The 17,629-nt window shown below is 42.3% G+C and overlaps 2 protein-coding genes across 2 annotated transcripts; one reads left to right on the forward strand and one right to left on the reverse strand.

Annotated features, from left to right (window-relative positions):
- The first annotated feature begins 2,773 nt into the window (after window positions 1-2,773).
- six6a (SIX homeobox 6a) lies at window positions 2,774-5,752 on the forward strand. Its single transcript, XM_072676729.1, has 3 exons — window positions 2,774-3,375; window positions 4,623-4,796; window positions 5,560-5,752. Exons 1-2 carry the CDS (start codon window positions 2,822-2,824, stop codon window positions 4,789-4,791), a joined length of 723 nt encoding a protein of 240 aa, XP_072532830.1. The 5' UTR covers window positions 2,774-2,821; the 3' UTR covers window positions 4,792-4,796; window positions 5,560-5,752.
- A 7,418-nt stretch (window positions 5,753-13,170) lies between these two features.
- On the reverse strand, window positions 13,171-17,147 carry LOC140553940 (homeobox protein six1a-like). Its single transcript, XM_072676730.1, has 2 exons — window positions 16,179-17,147; window positions 13,171-13,889 (listed from the first exon to the last, which is right to left on the reverse strand). Exons 1-2 carry the CDS (start codon window positions 16,736-16,738, stop codon window positions 13,610-13,612), a joined length of 840 nt encoding a protein of 279 aa, XP_072532831.1. The 5' UTR covers window positions 16,739-17,147; the 3' UTR covers window positions 13,171-13,609.
- Window positions 17,148-17,629: the final 482 nt, after the last annotated feature.

Below are 17,629 nucleotides of genomic sequence, written 5' to 3' on the forward strand. Positions count from 1 at the left end.
TTCACTATGTAGTGCTCTGTTTAGTCTAAAACCCCACCCTATCCTCTATATAGTGCACTATTTAGTCTGAAACTACACCCTACTCTCTATATAGTGCACTATTTAGTCTGATACAGACTTTTGATGGGACAGCAGCCCGTCCCGTACACACTGATTTAACTGCCCTGTAACAGAGCGGACCAGAGGAAACGAGAGGTACAGTACAGTGACACACAGAGAGGCCGAGAGAGGCCGGGGGGGTCAAATGGATAAGTCTTCTCCATTACCACAAATCCCAGATTACACACACACCACAACACTGCAGCTGGATGAGAAAGCACACACACACACACACACACACACACACACACACATTTGCTTTTATACAGTGTCTGGAGAAGGGAGGCATTCATATGAGTTCATAAGTATCTATATATAGTAATAATAATAATATACCCCATATGTATATTGTATTATATATGTAACATACACACACACACATATATATATATATATATGGGACATCTGATTAAATCTAAATATATATAAAATATATGAAGTACCATTATATAATAAAATATTAATATAAATATTATAATATTATATTAACAAAATACCTGTATGTAATAATATGCCTTTTATGCATTATATATTATGTTTTTATATATACACACATAATTATGTCACATGTATTTAACATATATAAGTATATATTTGTATGAACATATTTGTCTCACACACACACACACACACATCATTGCCTGGGTCTTTATCTCATTCAGTCTGACCTGAAGTGACCGTGAGCTTTACCACATTGTGCTGTATTGTGAGTGTATGAGTGTTTTATGTGGGCCAGGTCAGTATTATGGGCCACTCCGCCGCTCACAGACATGATATCTTAATTAGAAAGTTAATCCTCTGACCACAGGAGATGCGCTGGATTCCAGCTAAACGGACCGACTGCCCCGTGGAGGACTGTAGTTCATACAGAGGTCAGATCAGGCCCTGGCACTGCTGCCTCAGGGGGATTACAGCCATTCAGCTCTGTATAGAAATATAAACGATGATGATCATCTGGAACACCCCCCCATTCATTGTGTTCTTCTGCCCTTAAAAACTGTAATGAAATGGATTAGAAGGCCACTGTAATCGTCTTACTGTCTCCATGCCACTCCCTCATGCAATGTGTAACCATCTGCCGTGCGCCCGCAGCAGCACCCGCAGCACCCGCAGCAGCAGCAGCAGCACTGAGGAAGCCTTAGGGGCGTTCCTCTGAACTCTGAAATCTTGGGCACCCCTGCTCAGTATTTCTCTTACTGTGAGTGAGTAGAAGACCAGATTTCCAAAAGGCTTGAAGTTAAGCCAGAAAACAAAGGAGGAGCACCATGCAAAAGTTTGGGTACCCGAGATGTGAGCTGCTTGTTTTGCGATTATGCAAATTCTCCTCCAACCTCGTCCCAACAGTCAGCAGCCATGGTCTCCTCGAAGCAGCTGCTGAGCGCTCTGAGCATCAACATAACTGAACTGCTGGTAGGATTGTTAATGAGATTCGCTCATCAGAGCCCCTGTCTGACCATGAGAGACCCTCAGGAAGACCTCTCAGACTCTGGAGAGCTGGTGCACTCCTGCACAAATGCACTATGCCCCCTATCATCGCTATCTTCCACCCCGCCAACAGTCTGTTTTCACCTCTTCCGCCTGCGTGGTTTAAACAGCAGCGCTGCTTGTGAATATCTCTATGCTGGTGGGCGCGGTGGTCTCCAAATGAGGGGTGCTCAGGTCAGTTTTGGAGTATTGCTGTGTATCCTGGCAGCAGAAAACACAGCAGGAGCTCCACTGACTGAAAACAGCTTAGACAGACGCCAACAGTCAGACGTTCGTTGCTATCTCTGCAGTGAATTGTCAACACAGGCGCGTGCAGCCCGACGCTCATACATTACCACGGGCTAGTTGATCTTTCTAGGACATTAGCATGGGCTAGTTGATCTTTCTAGGACATTAGCATGGGCTAGTTGATTATTCTACAACATTAGCATGGGCTAGTTGATTATTCTACAACATTAGCATGGGCTAGTTGATTTTTAAGGACATTAGCATGGGCTAGTTGATTTTTAAGGACATTAGCATGGGCTAGTTGATCTTTCTAGGACATTAGCATGGGCTAGTTGATTATTCTACAACATTAGCATGGGCTAGTTGATTTTTAAGGACATTAGCATGGGCTAGTTGATTATTCTACAACATTAGCATGGGCTATTTGATTTTTAAGGACATTAGCATGGGCTAGTTGATCTTTCTAGGACATTAGCATGGGCTAGTTGATTTTTAAGGACATTAGCATGGGCTAGTTGATCTTTCTAGGACATTAGCATGGGCTAGTTGATTTTTAAGGACATTAGCATGGGCTAGTTGATCTTTCTAGGACATTAGCATGGGCTAGTTGATTTTTAAGGACATTAGCATGGGCTAGTTGATTATTCTAGGATATTATTATGGGCTAGTTGATTTTTAAGGACATTAGCATGGGCTAGTTGATTATTCTAGGATATTATTATGGGCTAGTTGATTTTTAAGGACATTAGCATGGGCTAGTTGATCTTTCTATGGGCTAATTGATCTTTTATTTTTATTATGGGCTAGTTGATAGGCTAGTTACATGTTGTAGGACATCAGCATGGGCTAGTTTGCCCCCCCCCTTCTGTCTACTGGATGTTTAAACCCTGGTGGCATTAAAGCCGCGCGCTCCTGCTGGCCGGAGGGCCGTTTCTCCTCGCGCACTCTTTTTCTTCTCACACTCACTTTCCGTGCGCGCGCTCTCTCGCTCTCTCTCACGCTCGCCCCGATGCTCCGTCTGCCCGCGCTCTCCTTCAGCCCGCAGCAGGTCGCGCGCGTGTGCGAGACCCTGGAGGAGAGCGGGGACGTGGCGCGGCTCGCGCGCTTCCTCTGGGCGCTGCCACCGGACCCCTTGCGCGAGCCCGAGGCGGTGGTACGCGCGCGCGCCGTCGTGGCGTTTCAAGCGGGGGAATACGGTGAGCTGTACCGGCTCGCGCAGAGCCGCAGCTTCTCCGCGCCGGAGTCGCGCGCTTCCCTGCAGCGCATGTGGCTCGAGGCGCGTTACCGCGAGGCAGAGAGCGCGCGCGGCCGCCCGCTTGGCGCTGTGGACCGGTACCGCGTGCGCAGGAAGTTCCCACCGCCGCACACCGTCTGGGACGGAGAGCGGCGCGCGCACTGCTTCCGGGAGAGAGCCCGGCGCGTGCTGCGGCAGAGTTACCTGCGGGAGCCCTACCCGGACACGCGCGCAAAGAGCGAGCTGGCGCGTGCCACCGGACTGACGGCCACGCAGGTGGGCAACTGGTTCAAAAACCGGAGACAGAGAGACAGAGCAGCAGCTAACAGGTAAACAGTTCCCTCATCACATATCACATATCATATATTAATATTAATAATAACAACAATAATAATAACAATAATAATAATAATAATAATAATAATATGAACAGTTCGTTATTAATATTATTATTATTATTATTATGAATAGTATTGAAATGAACACGAACAGTTAGTTATTAATATTATCAATAATAATATAAATAATAATATAACAGGTGAGCAGCCTAAATAAAAGTGTCAGAATAATGATATTTAATGTTACATCTAATTTCATTGAATTCATTTGATAAATATTAACTTTTGAAAAAAATAATAAATTAAATATTCAAAATAAAATAATATGAAAATAATAAAAAAGTAATAACGTCTTTTTAATAGAGCCAAAAAATAAATAAAATAAATTAACAGAATTTAATCAATTTCCAGAATGTTTTAGTATATTCTACATTATCAGAATATTTACTATAATCAGTGTGCTGTGGAAATAATCCAACTATTAATAATAAATAATATTAATATTATTGCTATTGGTATTATATAATATTGTTATTATTATTATTAATACATATATTTATACATATTTATGCTTTATTTAAGCATACATTGAGTTATGCTGCTGTTATTACTATTATTATTATATATATATATAAATGTGTTGAGATATATATATATATATAAACACTCCCTACTATTTATAGATATTATATTAGGACATTATGAGTATATATACATGGTAGGCCGAGTGTGTGCTGAGTGTGCTGAGTGTGTATATTATGGGCTGTATTTTACTGTGCATCATTCCTACCGTCCTCCTCACATTGCTGCACAGGTAGATGATTGTATACGTGGTGTTTCTTAAGGTGTGATGACCAAACGATGACAGACGTTTCCACTGCCACCACCTCCAGTATTATCCAGTATTAATCCAGTATTAATCCAGTATTAATCCTAATCCCGTCTCCATCAGATTATACACTCCCAGCATGAGCCTCGGCCTGTTGGGCCAACTGTCAGTTGGGGTTTGTAATCCCTCCTCCTGCTCCCAGTTCAGCACTCTTACTCGGCGTGCACCGTGAACCCAGTGTAGGGGTACATGGGTCTATTAGAGGTTCCTCAGGGTGTGTGTGTGTGTGTGTGTGTGTGTGTGTGTGTGTGTGGTGTTAGTAGACTTCAGGCTTCACTTCCATCACACAGGAGCTTTACATCAGAACCTAACACACCTGTACACCTCTCTCTCTCTCTCTCTCCTGCAGGATACAGCAGGAGGTTCTGTCCGGTGGCTCGGTCCAGTCTCTCCTGGGGGACGATGAAGGGCCCACAGATCCTCTGAGCGTTTCGTCCGGCCTGGGAACGTCCAACCAAGCCACCGCGGCCTCCTCTGCTGTCTCCGTCACCTCCAGCGACAGCGAGTGTGACGTCTAGACCCGGTGGGTCCCGGTGGACTGAGTTTAAAGGAGCAGTTCGGGTTTTTTAAACCTGATCTCTAGCTGTGCTCTCTGAGGGGGCTGGTTGATCCCCACAGTCCGTAATTTCAGCGTCTTTATCTGTACTGAAAAACAGTTGATTTGAAGACAGGCTTACAGTGGACGTCAATGGGCAGATGCTGGGTTCCCTCATCTGTAGAACGGTTTTGTACGTTGAGCTGTAAATCTGTCCTGTTGGTTCTGTTGGCCATGGGACGCATTTTTTTTCCAGAGGGAGGGATTGTGCTAATTTGTTAGGAGTGGGTTCTTGTTAGCATAGGCTCCGCCCATTTCCATTTCCCATTGAAATACAGCTGCTTCCTGTGTGAATTGTGGGCCTGTATTGATCAGAACTGCAGGAATGCTGAATTTTTGGCGCCTCAGTCCACGGTTCCCATATCTGACGCAAAATAGGATAAGCAACCTTTTTTTTTTACGTTTCCACTGTTGTAAAGTTATGTAAACTAAGAGGAGTGAGACATCATCTCCACCGGCCTCATCCTGACTGAACCGGCTGCATTTGCATTATATAGTCACATATTTTTATACGTTTATTCGCCGAATTCAGCAGCTGCCCACTGGCTTCTATTATAAATCTGCAGGTTTTCAGATTTACTAAGTTCAGAGGAACCTGCTGATGTTATTGTCTGTGGTGACTGACCGTACGTTAGACTTGTGGTAAACAGAGACCGCACTGAAAAGTGATGAGGTGTTCCTTTAACCCCAGGCTGAATAGGGAAGGGGGGTCAGGGGAGAGGAGCCCTGGAGGAGCCTTCATGAGGTCTCCAGCTGGAGAAAGACAGACTCCAAACGAGCGAATGGAGGAGACAACCTGCCTGAAAGAGCCTTAGTGCCTGCTCAAGGTCAAAGGCCAAGCACTTCACGAGGCCAGAGTGGGATGGACATACAGCACGGCCAGACTGAACCTCAAACTCCTTTTCCTTTTTTTTCTATTTTTGTCTTTTTGGATAACTTTCCAAATTTGTTGGAGACTTGAAATGTTATTATTGACCAGAAATTCATTTTTGATTGTATTTTGTGAAGACAGCCGGACGACTGATGCCTTTAGATATGACAAATAAAGAAGACCAGGCCAGACATTGTTGGTGTGTGTGTGTGTGTGTGTGGTGGTATAACACACTGTGTAGAACACATGTGATAATATTGTATTTATTAATAAGCTGTTGTTGTTCATCATAAACCAGTTCTTGCTTTTTTATTTAGCGTCAGCGTCCACTGGTATGTTGGTCTGCTCAGAGTGGCGGCGGGGTGGGCGGCCTTTTTTGTGGTGTTTATCTTTAAAGCCCGTCTCTGTGTGTAATCGGAGGCCATCCTGTCCTGTGTCGTAACCTGCTGTGACAGTAATGCTCACGAAGGGTCAACGAGGGGTCAGTATACGTAACAGAGCTTCAGCTTCAGCCTGTTATGTAGAGTAGTTACAGGTAGACACCCTCACTGACCACTGACTTTCTGTTTATTTGGGTTTATTCTAATGTTATATAGAGTTAATTACAGGTAGACACTCTCACTGACCGCTGACTTTGTTTATTTGGGTTTATTCTAATGTTATATAGAGTTAATTACAGGTAGACACTCTCACTGACCGCTGACTTTGTTTATTTGGGTTTATTCTAATGTTATATAGAGTTAATTACAGGTAGACACTCTCACTGACCACTGACTTTATGTTTATTTGGGTTTATTTTAATGTTATATAGAGTTAATTACAGGTAGACACTCACTGAACACTGACTTTATGTTTATTTGGGTTTATTCTAATGTTATATAGAGTTAATTACAGCTAGACACTCTCACTGAACACTGACTTTATGTTTATTTGGGTTTATTCTAATGTTATATAGAGTTAATTACAGGTAGACACTCTCACTGACCGCTGACTTTATGTTTATTTGGGTTTATTTTAATGTTATATAGAGTTAATTACAGGTAGACACTCTCACTGACCACTGACTTTATGTTTATTTGGGTTTATTCTAATGTTATATAGAGTTAATTACAGGTAGACACTCTCACTGACCGCTGACTTTATGTTTATTTGGGTTTATTTTAATGTTATATAGAGTTAATTACAGGTAGACACTCTCACTGACCACTGACTTTGTTTATTTGGGTTTATTCTAATGTTATATAGAGTTAATTACAGGTAGACACTCACTGACCGCTGACTTTATGTTTATTTGGGTTTATTCTAATGTTATATAGAGTTAATTACAGGTAGACACTCTCACTGACCACTGACTTTATGTTTATTTGGGTTTATTCTAATGTTATATAGAGTTAATTACAGGTAGACACTCACTGACCACTGACTTTATGTTTATTTGGGTTTATTCTAATGTTATATAGAGTTAATTACAAATAGACACTCACATCAGTTATCTGACTCGTTGATTGGTTGTTACTGGTCATATAAACAACCAATGCAGCTGATTGAAGTTAGGCCCCACCTCTTAATGTCTGAGGAGCTCTGAATGTTTCAGGCCCAGGTACAGGCAAGCCCCGCCCCTTTCTCCTCTCCTCCTACTACAGCAGCGGTAATGTGATGATGGCCTCTTCAAGAGGGTCACAGGTGAGCCAGAGCTTCAGCCCTGAAACGCTGGATACAGGTAAGAAAGCTCACACGGTCTCCGGTGGGCACGAGCGGTAGAACAGCAGCTTACTGCAAGCACGTGCTCGCTATATCGTAGAGAAGTCAGCCCCCTTGTGGTGAAGGGTCAGCGTGTGTGTCGCAGGCTTACAGGCAGGCTCGGGAGCTCACCTGAGGAAGTAGGTCAGGTGTATTTCTCCTGTGCAGGGTGTATTTTTCTGTGCAGGGTGTATTTTTCTGTACAGGGTATTTTTTCTGTGCAGGGTATTTTTTTCTGTGCTGGGTGTATTTTTCTGTACAGGGTATTTTTTCTGTGCAGGGTATTTTTTCTGTACAGGGTATTTTTTCTGTGCAGGGTATTTTTTTCTGTGCAGGGTATTTTTTTCTGTACAGGGTGTATTTTTCTGTACAGGGTATTTTTTTCTGTGCAGGGTGTATTTTTCTGTACAGGGTATTTTTTCTGTGCAGGGTATTTTTTCTGTACAGGGTATTTTTTCTGTGCAGGGTATTTTTTTCTGTGCAGGGTATTTCTTTCTGTACAGGGTGTATTTTTTGTACAGGGTATTTTCTTCTGTGCAGGGTGTATTTTTCTGTGCAGGGTGTATTTTTCTGTGCAGGGTATTTTTTTCTGTACAGGGTATTTTTTCCTGTACAGGGTATTTTTTCTGTACAGGGTATTTTTTTCTGTGCAGGGTATTTTTTTCTGTACAGGGTATTTTCTTCTGTACAGGGTATTTTTTTCTGTACAGGGTATTTTTTCTGTGCAGGGTATTTTTTCTGTACAGGGTATTTTTTTCTGTGCAGGGTATTTTTTTCTGTGCAGGGTGTATTTTTTTCTGTGCAGGGTATTTTTTTCTGTGCAGGGTATTTTTTTCTGTACAGGGTATTTTTTTCTGTGCAGGGTATTTTTTTCTGTGCAGGGTGTATTTTTTTCTGTACAGGGTATTTTTTCTGTGCAGGGTGTATTTTTTTCTGTACAGGGTATTTTTTTCTGTGCAGGGTATTTTTTTCTGTACAGGGTATTTTTTTCTGTGCAGGGTATTTTTTTCTGTACAGGGTATTTTTTCTGTGCAGGGTATTTTTTTCTGTACAGGGTATTTTTTCTGTGCAGGGTGTATTTTGGTCTGATTGTTCCTCCTGTAGTAGCTTGGCTGAGCCGCTAGAGGGCAGGAGAGAACTGCACTACTGCAGCAGTGAGGCTTAACCAGTGTCGGTTCTGCTCCAGACTTCACCTGAACTTTCACACGTTCATCCCTCACTCGCAGAACCACATCGCTGTGTGTGTGTGTGTGTGTGTGTGTGTGTGTGTGTGTGTGTGTGTGTGTGTGTGTGCGCACTCATCTTCTGTGGGTTTTATTGGTAACATAATCATCATCTCTCTCTCTGTCTCTCTCTGCTTAATGGCTTGACTGGACTGAGCTGGATTAATGATACTGGACAGTATTGGTGGCAGTATTTATGACTACTTTATTAGTGGCAGTATTGCTGACAGTACTGCATTAGTGGCAGTATTGCTGACAGTACTGCATTAGTGGCAGTATTGCTGACAGTACTGTATTAGTGGCAGTATTGCTGACAGTACTGCATTAGTGGCAGTATTGGTGACAGTACTGCATTAGTGGCAGTATTGGTGACAGTACTGCATTAGTGGCAGTATTGCTGACAGTACTGCATTAGTGGCAGTATTGCTGACAGTACTGCATTAGTGGCAGTATTGCTGACAGTACTGCATTAGTGGCAGTATTGCTGACAGTACTGTATTAGTGGCAGTATTGCTGACAGTACTGCATTAGTGGCAGTATTGCTGACAGTACTGCATTAGTGGCAGTATTGCTGACAGTACTGTATTAGTGGCAGTATTGCTGACAGTACTGTATTAGTGGCAGTATTGCTGACAGCACTGCATTAGTGGCAGTATTGCTGACAGTACTGTATTAGTGGCAGTATTGCTGACAGTACTGTATTAGTGGCAGTATTGCTGACAGTACTGCATTAGTGGCAGTATTGCTGACAGTACTGTATTAGTGGCAGTACTGCTGACAGTACTGTATTAGTGGCAGTATTGCTGACAGTACTGCATTAGTGGCAGTATTGCTGACAGTACTGTATTAGTGGCAGTATTGCTGACAGTACTGTATTAGTGGCAGTATTGCTGACAGTACTGCATTAGTGGCAGTACTGCTGACAGTACTGCATTAGTGGCAGTATTGCTGAAAGTACTGCATTAGTGGCAGTATTGCTGACAGTACTGCATTAGTGGCAGTATTGCTGAAAGTACTGCATTAGTGGCAGTATTGCTGACAGTACTGCATTAGTGGCAGTATTGGTGACAGTACTGTATTAGTGGCAGTATTGCTGACAGTACTGCATTAGTGGCAGTATTGGTGACAGTACTGCATTAGTGGCAGTATTGCTGACAGTACTGCATTAGTGGCAGTATTGCTGACAGTACTGCATTAGTGGCAGTATTGCTGACAGTACTGTATTAGTGGCAGTATTGCTGACAGTACTGCATTAGTGGCAGTATTGCTGACAGTACTGCATTAGTGGCAGTATTGCTGACAGTACTGCATTAGTGGCAGTATTGCTGACAGTACTGCATTAGTGGCAGTATTGCTGACAGTACTGTATTAGTGGCAGTATTGCTGACAGTACTGTATTAGTGGCAGTATTGCTGACAGCACTGCATTAGTGGCAGTATTGCTGACAGTACTGTATTAGTGGCAGTATTGCTGACAGTACTGTATTAGTGGCAGTATTGCTGACAGTACTGCATTAGTGGCAGTATTGGTGACAGTACTGTATTAGTGGCAGTATTGCTGAAAGTACTGCATTAGTGGCAGTATTGCTGACAGTACTGCATTAGTGGCAGTATTGCTGAAAGTACTGCATTAGTGGCAGTATTGCTGACAGTACTGCATTAGTGGCAGTACTGCTGACAGTACTGTATTAGTGGCAGTATTGCTGACAGTACTGCATTAGTGGCAGTATTGCTGACAGTACTGCATTAGTGGCAGTATTGCTGACAGTACTGCATTAGTGGCAGCATTGCTGACAGTACTGTATTAGTGGCAGCATTGGTGACAGTACTGTATTAGTGGCAGTATTGCTGACAGTACTGGATTAGTGGCAGTATTGGTGACAGTACTGCATTAGTGGCAGTATTGCTGACAGTACTGTATTAGTGGCAGCATTGCTGACAGTACTGTATTAGTGGCAGCATTGCTGACAGTACTGCATTAGTGGCAGTATTGCTGACAGTACTGCATTAGTGGCAGTATTGGTGACAGTACTGCATTAGTGGCAGTATTGCTGACAGTACTGTATTAGTGGCAGCATTGCTGACAGTACTGCATTAGTGGCAGTATTGGTGACAGTACTGCATTAGTGGCAGTATTGCTGACAGTACTGTATTAGTGGCAGCATTGCTGACAGTACTGCATTAGTGGCAGTATTGCTGACAGTACTGGATTAGTGGCAGTATTGCTGACAGTACTGTATTAGTGGCAGTATTGCTGACAGTACTGTATTAGTGGCAGCATTGCTGACAGTACTGCATTAGTGGCAGTATTGGTGACAGTACTGCATTAGTGGCAGTATTGCTGACAGTACTGCATTAGTGGCAGCATTGCTGACAGTACTGCATTAGTGGCAGCATTGCTGACAGTACTGCATTAGTGGCAGTATTGCTGACAGTACTGCATTAGTGGCAGTATTGGTGACAGTACTGCATTAGTGGCAGTATTGCTGACAGTACTGTATTAGTGGCAGCATTGCTGACAGTACTGCATTAGTGGCAGTATTGCTGACAGTACTGGATTAGTGGCAGTATTGCTGACAGTACTGGATTAGTGGCAGCAGTAGTGGCAGCAGTAGTGGAGGTATTGCCATCTAAGGAGTGCGATGCCTCTAAAAGCTCCCTCACTGACGCTGATGTAGACCCTGGCTGGTGCCTGAGGCAGTGAGAGGTGATGCAGGGTGGTGGAGGGTGGTGGAGGGTGGTGGAGGGTGGTCCTCAGCGTCACCCTGTGGAGCTGTAGTGAACTGTGTGCAGTGCTGGAGTTCCCTCCTCATGAGTGAAGCTGAAGGACCGATCGGCTTCAGTTTAGCTCAGAAGAATGTGCACCGTCATTAAAACACCACTGTAGCTCCTTCAGTCTGGGGCCCCTTGCACCCACAATTCCATACACACACACACACACACACACACACACACACACACACACACACACATATATACACACTCCCTGAAACCAGCTCCGATTACACGGGCCGGAAACCCTCAGTGGCCTCTGTTCAGAACTATTTACCCTGACGCACAGAGGCAGGGTGACACACACACACACACACACACACACACACACACACACACACACACACACACTTCACTATGCAAACTTGATACTTTAACATTCTTATTTTCCCCCCAAATGACAGTGTTTCCATTATTTTGTCCTGTCTTTAGATGGAGTCCTGTATTTATAAACCTTTATAAACGTGCTATAACACATAGAGCTGTATAACATAATTATAAGGTCACCGAGCTCCGAGGCTAATGTAGCTGAAAAGAAATGGAAGCGTATGTCCACCAATTAGCATGGTGCTAACTGTAGGTATAAATCATATCCCACTCTCCTCGAAGCGAGTGGTGGTGCTCAGTGAGCTCTAGGAGACCCTGTAGGACTCTGTTATCTAGAACCTGGAGCTGGAGCTGGAGCTGGAGCTGGAGCGCTCGGGCCGGTGTGTAGTAACTCCAGCGCTCTCTCTCGCTAAGCTGCCGCTGCGTCTGAGCCAGGAGGTGTAAATCTTTCACTGCAGCTCTCTTAGTACCCAGTCCCACATGACCTCAAGACACACACACACACACACACACACACACACACACGAGCCCCAGGGTGCTGTTTAACCACCTCAGGATGAAAAATGACGACAGTAAAAGTTGTGATTGAGGCGTAACGGTCAGTTTACCACCGATCAGCAGTGAGATACACTTCAGAGTGTGTAAACCTTCTCCTGCAGTGACCCAGAACAGACTGAACAAACACACTGAGAGCAGAGCAAACACACACACACACACACACACACACACATACACTCATATATATATACTTTTGCTGTAGCTCCAAAAACTGCAGCTTTTCAGGAGGAGGAGAAAACCTTCTGAACTTGTGGAAGTCAGTGGAAACAGATCTGACTCCAGGTCCTTTTGGAGCGTTTCTATTGGTCCGTTCATCATGAAATTCTGATACAGTATAAAGACCAACTGCCGGATTCAAATTATAGAGAAAAGTGAAATTCATACAATTTTTTTTTTACAGAACAGCGACAATAATGCACACAATATTTGGACAAAAGTATTGGGACACCTTCTCATTTTTCACCGTTTCCCATGAAATCAAGGCTATTATAGAGAGCTGATCCTGCTTCTGTTGGAGTAACTGTCTCTACTGTCCAGAAGAGAAGACTTTCTACTAGATTCTGGAGGATGGAGCATTGCTGTGAGGATTTGCTTGCATTCAGCGACAAGAGCATGTGTTAGCAAGGTCAGGATGTTGGATGATGATCCCATCCAAAAGTACTGGATGGAGCTCCTCCACCATCATTCCAGAGAACACAGTTCCTCCACTGCTCCACAGCTCCTCAATGCTGGGGGGCTTTATACCCCTCTAGCCCACGTCTGGCATTATTAGGCAGCATGGAGCCGATAGGGTCATGATGTTGATCTGCTGCAGAGAGTCCTATTCTATTGGCAGTACTTCTTCTCTACAGGGACTAGACAAGCTGTGTGTGTATTTGCACATCTGTATCAGAAATGGGTGCAGCTTAAAGTAGCTGAATGCATGGATTAGAAGAGGTGTCCACAAACTTTTGGACATCTATATATCTGCCTACAGTGTAAATAAAACAGCACTTTTTAAAACTTTCACACAATTTATTAGATTTTTTTTTTTACTGCTAATAGCGCTAGTCGATAAATTACACAGGGCTCAGCACACACACACACACACACACACACACACAGATGTGCCCATATTAACGCGCAGAGCTGCTCCTGTACTTCATTGCATTTGCCCAAAGCTTGTCCACTCCACTCTTTGCTGACCCAGGTGACCCAGCTGACCCAGCTGACCCAGCACCGCTCTCTCCTCCTCCAGAACTCCGCAGTGTTCTAGGAGCCGAGCTCCTCCAGGCTGGACGTCAGAGACCCGAGTAAAGAGTCCTGGAGCTGGACCGGATGACCCTGCTGCTGCTGCAGGACCCCGAGGATGGCTGGAGGGTGACTGACGTCCCCCCGGAGGAAGCTCAGAGAGGTGGGGTCGGGGGTGTGTGTGAGAGAGTGTGTGTGCTGCGGGCTCTGCGGTGGGGTAAAGTCGTCCTCCGAGCTGGACATGAGGGACTTCCCTCCTCCTCCTCCGTCCAGCGGCGACAGGCGGCTCGGCCGACTCTCCCTGCAGGAGAATTAATCACATATAGATGGTTTATAAATTTAAAAAATATAAAAAATTATATTTAAAAAATGATCAAAAGAACATTTTTTGTCAGATTGTACTTTTGAGCTTTTCTACATATTCAGTTTTGTACTGTAAAGTTTCATTTAAATGTATTTAAATATAATCTAAATACAATTCCCTATTATTATATTATATTATATTATATTATATTAAGTCATTAATATACAAAACGTCCAAAACAAATATTAAACTAAAGAAGCAAAATATGAAACTTTTTTTGTTGATATTGTGTATTATTTATAAAATTAGATCAAATCAGTCTAATATAATGACGGATATAAAAATATTTAAAATCAAAAGCTTTTAATAAAATTAATTTACTTAATTAATTCACATCTAAACTTTGACCCTTTTTTTATTAAAATGAAATATCATCACAGAAATTTAAACCAGTAAGTCTGAACATAAACATCAATCAGTTTATTATAAATAAGAATTACAAGTTATTATAAATGTAAATTACAAGTTTAAATCCTTTTTCCTCTTTAGCATAAAAAAGGCTTTTCCTAGAACCATCCATCCCAGCCTAGAACCCTAGACCTTGTTGTTGAGTGTTCTGTTTCTGTTTCCAGGCTAAATCATTATTTACAGTCTGAAAGTTTACACCTCAATAAAAGGGCTGTTTATGGGTTCTTCAGTGAAGATGGTTCTGTATAGAACTCTAATAACTCTAATAATTCTACTTTCATTTTTTTTAAAGAAACGCTGTGTGTGAAGTTCTGTTAACCTCTGAACTTCAGAAACGTCTGAATTTACACAGAAACAGAAAAGACCAAACTTCAGTAAACGGGGAAACATCACTTCTCTACTGATGTGAAATTCAGACGTTACCATCTGCTTCACGTTTTCTTCAGTTTCATCTGTTCATTTATGGATGATTTAAGAGAAAAGGTCCAATAATCCGTTTCCTGCTGTTTTACAGTGAAACGTTTCTCTTTTCTCTTCTGTCTCGTCCGAGTTTAACCTAGTCCGAGTCTCTGCCTCCATTTTCTTCAAGAGCCACAGGAAGTGATTTATACTGTAAAGTTTACAGTTAATTTGACTATAAATGTAGAAATGGTTTAGAATGTAAGTGAAAATATTTGGACTGTAAAGTTTTACTGTAAACTGTAAACTAAAGTTTGAGATGATTTATACTGTGATTAAAAATGTGATTATTTAGAGTGTAACAGTGATATTACTGAGATCATAGAAGAAACAAATATACAAATAAATCATATTTAAAAATAGACTGTAAAATTAGAAATGATTAATAATGTAAAAGTATAATTTGGAGTGTAAAATAGAGAATTAGACTGTAAAGTTTGAGAAGATTTATACTGTAAATTTAATATTTGGACTGTATTAGGGAGTTTATTCGACTGTACTTTTATGGATTATTTGGAGTATAAAAGTGAGAAATTATACAAATAAATTAAATAAACATTTTAACTGTAAAGTTTAAGATGATTTATACTGTAAAATTAGTCATTATTAAGAATGTAAAAATGAAATAATGTGAACTGTAACATACTGATAATTTGGGATGTAAAATTATACTGTATACCACAATGTTTGAGATTATTTAGACTGTAAATGTAAGAATTATTATATAAGTATAACAGTGATGTCATTGAGATTATAAAATGACAAATTATATAAATAAATTATGTTTAAAATGAGACTGAAGTTGAGAGGATTTGTACTGTAAAATTAGAAATGACTAATAATGTAAAAGTGAGATTATTTTGTGTAAGTGTAAAATATGAGTGTAAGATTAGAGATTAGAGAATTAGACTGTAAAGTTTGAGATGATTTACACTGTAAATTGAGATTATACAGGACAAATGATACAGATTATTTAGACCATATAAGGAGTGAGTTTATTTTGACTGTAACATTCTGGATTATTTAGAGTATAAATGATCCAAATATTATTCTTTATTTTGACCGTAAAGGTTGAGATGATTTAAACTGTAAAATAAGAAATTATTAAGAAAGTAAAAATGAATTGATTTGGGATGTAAAATGAAACTATTTTAAACTAATTTATGAATTATTTAGAGATTGTAAAATTACAAATTATACAAATAAATAATGTTACAATTAACTAAAGTTTCAGAGGATTTACACTGTAAAATTAGAAATGATTAATAATGTAAAAGTGAGATTCTTTAAAGAGTAAATTAGAAAATTTGACCCCTCTGTGTTCTACCCTCTCTCTCTCTCTCTCTCTCTCTCTCTCACCTCTCCTTGGCCTCGGCCGCCCGGTCCCTCTGCCTCCTGTTTTTGAACCAGTTGCTGACCTGTGTGGTGCTGAGGCCTGTGGCCTGTGCCAGCTCCCTCTTCTCCCGGGGTGACGGGTACGGGTTGTGCGTGTACCAGTCCCTCAGCACGCTCCTGGACTTCTCCTTGAAGCAGTAGCTGGTCTCCTCGCCGTCCCAGATGGTCCTGGGCAGGGGGAACTTCCGCCGGACGCGGTACTTGCCCACAGCGCCCAGAGGCCGACCCCGCAGCCTCTCGGCCTCGGCGTAGTGCGCCCTCAGCCACAGCTGCTGAAGCTTGCCGTGGTTCTGGGCCGAGAACTGGTGGCCCTCCAGGATCTTGTAGAGCTCCCGGAAGTTTCCCCGGTGGAAGGCCACCACGGCCTTGGCCTTCAGCACAGACTCGTTCTTCTGGAGGTGCTCGCAGGCCGGGAGGGACCACAGGAAGCGGCCCAGGCGCTCCAGGTTACCGCCCTGCTGGAGAACCTCGCACACACACGCCACCTGCTCCTGAGTGAAGCCGAAGGACGAGGCGATGGACATGACGGCCCACAGTCTGGACAGCCGGACGCTCCCTGAAGACTGGGGTGGGGTATTCCTTCCAGAGTGACGTCCGGAGTGGAGGCCGCTGTCCTTCTGACGAGGTCGGCTCAAACCAGCACCAGCGGAAGAGTGACTATCATAGAACTGACTATTATTATTATTATTATTATTATTATTAATAGGACTTCTTTATTAACCAGTATGAATAATGTAACTCATACTGGTTTAAACCTGATTATTTAGTAATGACTGGAGATCACACAGCTGTTATTAAAACTGCAGGATTATTATTCCGTTATTAATATTAAGATTTGTCACTTATTAACTCTTATTAATCAGCATCTTATCATCAAGAATTAATTTGAAAAAATCCAATAAAACTTATTAATCTCTATAAATGTATTACAGTATTAAAACTACAGCTGTCTTATTGCCTTTCAGGTTTATATTAATTATACAAATTAGTATTATTCAATTATACCGACACTAATAAAACAATGTCAATTATTTGCAACTTGATTAAGTCAATTGAAGAGTTTTTACTCAGTCAGTACTTCAGTCATAACTATTAAATAAAAGGTTACAGTATGACTTCATTAACAGGGTTATGGTTTATTACTCAGTTATTAAGGTTTAATAACCCGGTTATTAATAAGCGCCGCAAGTTCTGCAGTTCTCTAGAAGGTTCCTTCTTCCGAGCGCCGCTGTGAGGAGTGTATGTCCCGCTCTGTCCCTCGGACGCTGTGAGGAGTCGTGTGTCCCGCTCTGTCCCTCCGGACGCTGTGAGGAGTGTGTGTCCCGCTCTGTCCCTCCGGACGCTGTGAGGAATGTGTGTCCCGCTCTGTCCCTCTGGACGCTGTGAGGAGTGTGTGTCCCGCTCTGTCCCTCCGG

This window comes from Salminus brasiliensis, chromosome 4 (assembly GCF_030463535.1).
Source record: "Salminus brasiliensis chromosome 4, fSalBra1.hap2, whole genome shotgun sequence".
NCBI lineage: Eukaryota > Metazoa > Chordata > Actinopteri > Characiformes > Bryconidae > Salminus > Salminus brasiliensis.

Bases quoted from the DNA above. Each gene is read 5' to 3' on its own strand.
- six6a (XM_072676729.1), top strand. From the start codon at position 2,822: ATGCTCCGTCTGCCCGCGCTCTCCTTCAGCCCGCAGCAGGTCGCGCGC. The intron at 3,376-4,622 runs GTAAACAGTTCC...TCTCTCCTGCAG, and splicing joins GACAGAGCAGCAGCTAACAG to GATACAGCAGGAGGTTCTGT.
- LOC140553940 (XM_072676730.1), bottom strand. From the start codon at position 16,738: ATGTCCATCGCCTCGTCCTTCGGCTTCACTCAGGAGCAGGTGGCGTGT. The intron at 13,890-16,178 runs GTGAGAGAGAGA...ATTCTCCTGCAG, and splicing joins GCGGCCGAGGCCAAGGAGAG to GGAGAGTCGGCCGAGCCGCC.